This window comes from Ictalurus punctatus, chromosome 6 (genome assembly GCF_001660625.3).
Source record: "Ictalurus punctatus breed USDA103 chromosome 6, Coco_2.0, whole genome shotgun sequence".
Taxonomy (NCBI): Eukaryota; Metazoa; Chordata; class Actinopteri; order Siluriformes; family Ictaluridae; genus Ictalurus; species Ictalurus punctatus.
In genome coordinates, this window is record NC_030421.2 from 32757451 (window position 1) to 32766677 (window position 9227).

The following is a 9227-nucleotide window of genomic DNA, read 5'->3' on the forward strand; positions in this document are numbered from 1 at the left end:
TTACATTTATTCATTCAGCTGACAAACGTATTCACTGCGATGTACAACTGAGACAGGGTACAGATTAGTAGTTGAGAGTACAGGTTGCTCAGCTTGGCAAAACTCCCATTTACAATTTATTGGAAATGATCTGAGCTGCTCACGTGCGCCAAACTACATTAAATCAATCACCGTAAGCTTTGTAAAAAATTTGGTAACAACTAACAAAAGTCAACACGACAATCAAGGCTTTTGCTCACCTTTAGTGCGTGTATTTGTGATGGAGCTGACTGTATTTTCTGTCTAAGTCGGCTGACTATTCTCATAACTCTTCTGCAGAACTGAAGGGCATGTCCCAAATAAACAACATTCCTTCCTACATAACTACTGCCATGTAGGCATCCTATTTAGAGTGTAGAGTGCTATTTGGGACACAGCCCGAAATTTTCATTGACCGTGTACTAATTGCGGCCGTCGTAGTAGGGCTGCACAATTAATCGAATATCGATCGCGATTATAATTTTGACTGCCCACGATTAAATGAACATGATCGCCTGCGATATTAGTGTTTAAACAACCGCCATCTTTTATTGGTCCCGCAAAACGACCTGAACTTTCACCTGCTCGTGTAGACACAGCGGCTTCGCACGGAGCAAATAAATAATAATGCTATCGCTACAAGGTGGGTTTAATTCAAACTTCTTTATTAAATAATTCCTCACCAATCACAATCAAGAGTAGCAACTGCTCCGTCTGTAAACATACAGTACACTGCAGCTCTCCTTCACTAACTCTAATTCCCTTCATTTAAACTCACGGTTGCCAGTTATCAATAGAAATGTCAACTCCATTTTCCATGTTTTGATTAATCCCCCAAAAACACAATATTATCAGCAGACATGGACACTGTACTGGGGAACCGATATAAAAGGAACAACAGATAAACAAACAAACAAACAGAAAACTAATAAACTATAAAGACCGAAAATGTGCTTAGTTATGAATAAATAATTTCATATCAAAATAGATATTATAATAACTTTATAAAATATAAATAAAATGATAAATTAAATGGTTTAATTACTATGGGTTGCAATTAATATCAATTTGTCATTAATCTTAGTTCGCTATCTCCTTAGAAAGCTATTAGTCTTTTTCCAAATATGGATCATGCTTGTGTTAGTTTGCTTTTAATTAGGACTCTTTAATGTTTAAGATATTTTAAAAAATAAATATTTTATGCTTGTTTATTTATCAATTAACCAACTGTATTTCTCATTGCTATTATTTTAATTCAATTAACAGTGACCATGAGCGGAGAGATTACATTTAACTGTTTATGACAGACCTCCTGATTAAAGCTTAAACAAAAAAAGATCGGTATCTGGATCGGTATCGGCTGTAAACATCCTGATCGGAGCGTCAGTAATGAACACCATTACACTAAAGCGCTTTGCATCTGACGGGTAAATGAACTCCCCCAATCACATCCTATACGAGATTATTCAGATATCTACACAATATACACGGCGGTTCGAGAACTGACTCCAGCCCAGAACCATGACCGTGGAAATTCTGTCATAATTGTCCAGCTGAAGTTTTCTCATGCCTATTTACATTTACTTATATTGTGGCACATCAACATTACCATCCCTAAAAAGAAAAAGATGTACAATAAAACCCCTAAACTTCAACTGTGCTCCTAAATTTTCGTAATTAGGCCTAAAACAAATTGTCTTGCCTCTGTCCTCCTGTAAACACTGTTAAAGATTTGTACATTATCAGGAATGTAGCACAATATGGAGGTGAAAGCAGCGGTCTGTTTATTTAAATGTGAAAGTGCAATAAAAATATGTTGTCCCTAAAATAAATGATAAATAAAATCATGATAAATAATCGAGATCTTAATATTGATCAAAATAATCGGGATTATCATTTTGGCCATAATCGTGCAGCACAATGCACAAAATATTCTTCCACACCTAGCTCAATGTGCCCCCCCCCCCCCCTTATTAATTAATTAATTAATTAATTAATTATTTATTTTTTTAAATGAAATTCACTGGAGCTGCCCTTTAACAAATCTAAATAAGTGACTCCAGAACACAATGTCCTAAACCCTTTCAGGGGAGGAAAAAAAACAAAACCCAAACTGCCCAGAAACGTTTTCAAAAGAGGGAGCTACCACTTACCAAGAATGTGTTTACAAACAGCGAAAGGCGATTTGGACTTGCGAAAGGAGAGGAAAATGTGTTCGGCATGCTGCCTCTGTTCTGTGCTGACCATGGATGGTGGTGCCTGAAAACACACAAGACATGCATACGGGCGTGAACGTCCACATTAAAACAAATTCATAACTTGTGTTTTAACAACGAACAAAAAAAAGATGGTTCTTTAAAAGCACCGCATGAACGTGCAGTTTATCACACTGAAGGAAAGACAAACATTTCATTCTCAGTTATAACACCAGTGAAGAGAGGGCCTTTTGCTTAAATTATAACAAGGACTCAGCATTATTCACCTACGTCCCGGAGCACCTTATGTACATCTGGAGGATTAAAAGAACTACCTACAAGATGGCACATCAGAGCCAAACATCCATGTCTGCCAGGTTTCCACGGTGATCTGCGAAACGTCGAGGTGACTTTAAAAAAAATTTTTTTAAATGAATGCACACTGCAATACACATCAGCAGTCTTACGAACGAGTCGTTAAAATGGTAAATGATCTGCACTTATATAGCGCTTTTATGCAAAGCGCTTTACACTGTGGCTCATTCACCCATTCACACACACACACACACACCCCAGTGGTAGCAGAGCTGCCATGCAAGGTGCTAATTTGCCATCGGGAGTAACTTGGGGTTCAGCGTCTCGCCCAAGGACACTTCGGTATGTGGAGTCACGTGGGCCGGGAATAGAACCGCCGACCCTACGATTGGTGGACGACCCGCTCTACCACCTGATCCACTTAGTAAATTCATTCTGTTAGAAAACAATATATTACCAACTCCTAAAACAAACTTTCTTCTTTAAACAAACAATCCTGATGCCAAAGCAATAAAATGAATCCAGTCCATGTTTCAGCTTGTGTACTGGCTCTTAAAGCAGTGAAGGCAGACACACCACTTAAGCCCAACAGAGCCAAGTCTAAGCTGGAGAGCTGGGAGAATGTACGATAACGCAGAGTACAGTAGTGGCCGAAAGCGATGTCCGGAGCGGACGTTTTTACACAATGGTTGCTTTTAATGACCCTAACCATCAAAACATGTGGAGTATGTTATGTTGGTAAGAAGAAAACACTAAACATGGGTAAGGTATTTAATCGACAAAATGGTTTGTGTTTGCATTTTACACCTGCACGCCAGGTGGCGCAACCCGCTACTCACTTGATCGGCCGATCGTCTCTGGTCACCGAGAAGAAGAATCACGTGAATGTTTGCGAATAGCACCACGAGGCACGCAAACTGTTAAGAAGCACGGAAAAAGAAAAGCGCGAATCTAATCGGACGGCCCGGTTCAAAAAAAATCTCGCTTCGTTGCGCCGCGATTGATCGCGCCTGGTGTGAATAGCTCCGTAGGGATCTATCGTTTCGATTCGAGAGCGTCATCGCGTCATACAATCGCGTCGCTTAATCGCGCTCGGTGTGAAAGACCATTTCGTTTCAAACTTCAAGCACCACCACACAAAATAAATCTTTAATAATATGCTCGAATAAAGGGCGAAGACGTCAGTCTTCCTACGTCAGACATCACTGATGCTCACTACTGTATATCTGTGATTACATTTTTTTAAAAATCCATCACGTGAGTGTTTTTTTAAAATGCACTGCATGTTCCCATGTCTGGAACGTTATCTAATATCAAATGACCTGCAGAAATAACCCCAGATAATATGGCAACTGACAAGCTGGCAATGATTCTGCACGATTCTGTGGGAAAACGGGTTCCCCTGTACGGTAAAGAGTAAAAACAAAAGTCCCCTGCGCTAGCACGGTTCCCGAGTCGTTTACGAGAAGAAGCTGCTGGTGATCGGTACGCGATCCGACCCACGCACGCGGTTCTGCTCACACAGAAAAGAAGGGGTTTTGTAGTTTTTACTTATAATTTCATTAAAGTGGTAAGAGATGCATCCTTCCCAAATATACCACTGTAATATTCGTATGAATCCGCAGTGCTGCCGAAGTCCCGAATCGTGATTAATCTTCTGAAACAGCAGTCCTGACAGCAGTTCCAGCCGAAACATTAATGATAGGTTTATATTAATGAGCTCGATCTAAGCATGCGGCAGACTCTTCACGTAATCTCAGCCTGATAATAAAAAACTCATTATTAAAAAATGCTCTTACTTCACAAGGAAGAGTGGCTAAGCCTTGCTGGCGCTTTCTAGAAGTAGACTTGTTAATATTTAAAGAAGGAGTCTTGGGTGGCAACGGTCAGTAAGGTTTTCGCCATGGGATTCGGGTATTCGGGAAGCATCACTTTACGGTTTCTGACTAACACGATGACGTGTCCTTCTTTTGTCTCATCAACGTCCATCGGACGACTCACAGACGGTCGAACACATTAAAGTAACTATAAACAGATAAAACGCACAACATGTACTATGTTAACTAATCAAAAACTGCAACAGTTGGCAAACTGCTGTGATTTAAGGAATAAAACACTTTCGAGATGTACTCTTAAAGGAAAATAATCGACTGTGTGTGTGTGTGTGTGTGTGTGTGTGTGTGTGTGTGTGTGTGTGTGTGTGTGTGCGTGGGCGGGGGGGGTATCGGCCCGTTCCTTTGTGTTGGGCCGGATCACACCACCCCAGATGGATTATTTTCCTAGAACAGAACACCCCCCCCCCCAATCATGGTTTAATCCTCACTGAAATCCTTAGTACTGTAAGTGGTGGTATAAAATGTGCAGACCATTTCCATGTCTTTTAGAGCCAGTAGAGAAAAGTGTGCACACTGCTGCCGAAATCATTAACCGCTAACGTCCATCTGTTGCCTCCATAAACACCAGCTCAATGGAAAGGAAGGCAATGAAAACGCGTGCAGCACAATCTCTTAAAGTTGTCCCCATTAGGCTTAACAAAGCATCACATGAAAGTTTGGATTTCCGAAAAGCACTTACCAATCTGCTTTACGGTCTCGAACCTCCCCATGAGATCTATCGTTTGACTTCATGATTATTCATTTCTTTTATGCATGTTGCACTAATCTAATTTGACCGATCAGCAATTACTCTCAGGCGAGATACGACTGATAAAACCATCAAATCTGAAATAAATAAATAAATGACAAATAAAATAAAATTGAAAAAAGAAAAAAAAAAACGTATATAGTGAAGGGGCAGACTTGGCACTGCCCGTCCTTCCTCCATTTTCAAACCATTAAAATGAACAGGAACATAAATCAAGATGAACAAAGTGTAGCCTGGAGTTTCTTAAATGGCCTTTTATGCTGTAATCGTATTGCAATTTCATCAACTTCTGCTACAATGGAAACTCTTTCTGGTTAAAATAATAATAATAATAATAATAATAATAATAATAATAATAAAATAGTCAATGGAGTGGTCATCTGTTTTTCCCAAAGGCTGATTCAATTTCGTCTCATGAACAACATTTTTAAATGTATAGGTTACACTTATTTAACACCAGTTCACCTCAACAAAATTTCCCCCAACACCTCTCATTATGTTTCAAGTGTAAAGCAGCCACCGGTCCTGTGACACATACATTTTGGGATCGTATAAAAGGTTACGACCTACAGGAAAGAGATGCACAAAGTTATACAAAAGATTACTGGGAAGAACTGCCATGTCTCCGACTAGATACACGCACATCACTTGAACTGTACTGTTGTTGGAAATCTTGACGTTGATGATGAGTGTGTACTGAACTTTTGTCCTGTTCTGGCTAGAAAATGTGCAGTCTCGTTCTGGTCGACTTCACAGGGGTCGGGTCTATCGGGGTCGCATTTACGAGCTGAACGCACATTCGCAACGTATTATCGATAGAGACTTCGAAGCACTTCCGTAAGTCGGTCTGGACAAGGGCGCCTGCCAATATGCCTTAAACATTAAGTAAGAAAACGTGGCGGAATCAACGGACACAACATCTGGAGCTGACGGTAAATTAGCTGAATCTGAATGTTTACTCATCTCAGAAGCTGATTTCAGTTATGATGTTGTATTAAGCAGTGAGTTATTGTTAGACTTTTTTTTTTATTATTTATAATAAGCATTGCATAATTACGATGTAATATGTAATGATAAAGTTTACAAAACACACCTGACGTGCATTCTTTGTTCAAGTAGAGTTATAAAAAAAATTTTTTTTTAAAAATGCTGTATTTTTCGTAGTTAATTAACAGAAGGTACGCCGCCATCTTGCTCCGACCAAAGTGACTCGAACACACCCTACGTAGCAATTACGACTTCTCGACTCGTAAACACGAACTTCCCAGGAGGACTTGAACGCACATTCTTCTCTTTGGGACGTTTTTAACGAAGACAAGTGTCTGTTATTCCATGTACTATTGTACCTTTATTAATAAATCTAAATTATTATCCCCCCCTTTTCTTTCTCTGATATCCTACCTAGAATTGTGTGTAGGGAGTGTAAGCTAGTGAATGTCCTACATGCTGTCTTGAGATCTTGGTACCGCTGTTGTGTTAATGAAAATCAAAGAGAAGTGTGTATGTGTGTGTATATATATATATATATATATATATATATATATATATATATATATATATATATATATATATATACACACACACACATTTTTTTTAATAGTCAGTTGTTTACTGCCAAAACTTTCACTAAACTAAAATAACAAACGATATAAATATCACAGTCTGACTTCCCTGATGGAAAAATAAATAAATAAATAAACACCACCACAAACCACCACAGAAATTCTAATGGTTTCCACTTCAAATACCATTACAATCCATCAACTAACCATTAAAACCATTATCGGTCCTTAACGGCATCCAGTAGACTAAACAGAAAGCAACAAGTTGCCAGTACAGACCCACGGGCACCATTACAGTTTCCATTAAAACCATTACAAATTCTCTGCAGGTTTCTGTTATTGTTGTTTTGTTCTGTTTTGTTTGTTTTTTTCAGCAGGGTGGCCATGACTGGGCCTAAAATGATATAAACAAACCTCATCAATTCCCCAAGAGACTAAAACCACTAAAAAGCACTAGAGTCCACACGATTAAGAGTTGAGATAAAAGCTAAACATGCTCCTGGGTGGCTGCTGCTACACAGAGGAGCTTTTCACTCTCAAGGAGAAAGGTCGGAGCCCTGGGTTCAAGCTAGCTACTCATACCACTTGTTTGGCTCCATAACTGCACCTGGTCTTCTAGAGGAACTTTCTAAACGTTAGATTAAGCTAGTGAACGACTCTATAACTCCTCGGCCAGGTTGAGACACAGCCCAGAAGTTTGTTCTCGACTAGTTTCCACCTGGTCAGAGCAGGACCTGAAGCATCTCACCATCATGGAGCGTTTGAACAGCGTGCCGTTAGCCGCCTAGAGACGGACAGTTTCCCACACTTTAACCCCGAGTGAAAACAGGTCCGTCGCGCTCATTTCTAACAGCATGCGTTGGTTATTGTTCTCCCAGCAGGTAGTAGGACCCACTGGGGTGTTTTTCTTCCCCCCGAGGAGACGACTGTGGATGTATGAGCGGCGTTTTTGCGGGATGGAGAGTGAAACAAGCACGGAGCCACGCACCGCTCTGCGTTAGCCAGCCTTCCCTAAACATGGCCGAGCCTCGCAACACGTCCACCATTCAACCTCACACTCCCACTCAATCCTATTCAAGCGCACACACAGCAAAACAGCGCCGTATTTCTCACCATTAAAACTTTGGCAGCGCTTTCCAGCTGTGAAATCACTTCTGGTGCACCGAGCGCCGCCATCATGGTCTCTCTTCAATGACGCGCCACGCACTGCATTGTGGGATTGAGCTCGAGCTCAGGCCAATGGCGACATCCAGGCATGCTGAGTAGCACGGCATGGCAAAGTAGTACACAAGCAAAGCTGATCAAAACATACTATTATTACTACTTAGTACTGTAGTGTTCAGTTTTGGAATGGAGACCTCTTGAGGTTTCTAATAAAGTTGTCTAATATTCTTTAAATGTTCGACCCTAACTATGATCAAGAGCTCCATATAATAAAAATGAGTCTTTATTGGTCACATATACAGTAGAGCAGAGTGAAATTGTTTTCTTCGCATACCCCAGCCTGTCAGGAGGTTGGGGTCAGCCATGATACAGCACCCCTGGAGCAGAAAGGGTTAAGGGCCTTGCTCAAGAGCCCAAGAGTGACAGCTTGGCAGCGCTGGGGTTTGAACCCCCGACATTCTGATCAGTACCCCAGAGCCGTAACCGCTAAGCCACCACTGCGCCATGTGTGCTCACTGGCCGTTATATTAGGAGCACCTGTACACCTCTAGAGACATTCATGCAGTTATCTAATTAGCCAATCATGTGGCAGCAGGGCAGTTCAAATACAAGTCAAGGGTTTCAGGTAAAATTGTTCGGATCAAAGATCAGGATGGAGGGAAAATGTGACCGCGGCATGGTTGTTGGTACCGGATGGGCAGGTTTGAGTATTTGGGAAACTCCTGGGAATCTCACACACAACAGGATAGGGTTTACACGGGATGGTGCGAAAAACAAAACACACAGTGAGCGAGAGTTCTGCAGGTGGAAACGCCTGGTTGATAAGAGAGGTCAGAGGAAAATGTTGGTTCGGAGGAAAAGATTCGGAGCCAGCTGCCGGGAAGGGTCTAGTAGGCTAACTCGCATACTCACTCTTCGTAACCGTGGTGAGTAGAAAAGCGTCTCAGAACGCACAGCACATCGAATATTGAGGTGGATGAGCAAACAGCAGAAGACCACAACAGGTTGCACTCCTGTCAGCCAAGAACAGGAATCTGAGGTTATAATGAGCGCAGGTTGACCCAAAATGTACAGTTGGCTGTTGTAAGGCTGGGGTAAAAAATTACCTGGTCTTTTTCAAATAATCAACTTGTGCCCAACTTGAGCTTGTGCCCATGATCACCTCCGATTCTTGTTCTTGGCTGACAGGAGTGGAACCTGATGTGGTATTCTGCTGTTGAAGCCCAGCAACCTCAAGGTTTAAAGTGTTTTGAGTTCTGAGATGCTTTTCTGCTCACCACGGTTGTAAAGAGTGAATTACTATTGACTTCCTGTCAGCTCAGACCAGTCT

General features: G+C 41.2%; 1 protein-coding gene across 1 annotated transcript in view; it reads right to left on the reverse strand.

Annotated features, from left to right (window-relative positions):
• xpo4 (exportin 4) overlaps nucleotides 1-7930 on the reverse strand; it is a 34548-nt gene extending 26618 nt beyond the window's left edge. Inside the window, exons 1-2 of the mRNA XM_017470781.3 lie at nucleotides 7847-7930; nucleotides 2172-2277 (exon numbers count right to left, since the gene is read on the reverse strand). Of these exons, the coding sequence (XP_017326270.2) occupies nucleotides 2172-2277; nucleotides 7847-7912 (172 nt within the window). The 5' untranslated portion in view covers nucleotides 7913-7930. The remainder of the gene's footprint in view (nucleotides 1-2171; nucleotides 2278-7846) is intronic.
• Between the last annotated feature and the right edge of the window lie 1297 nt (nucleotides 7931-9227).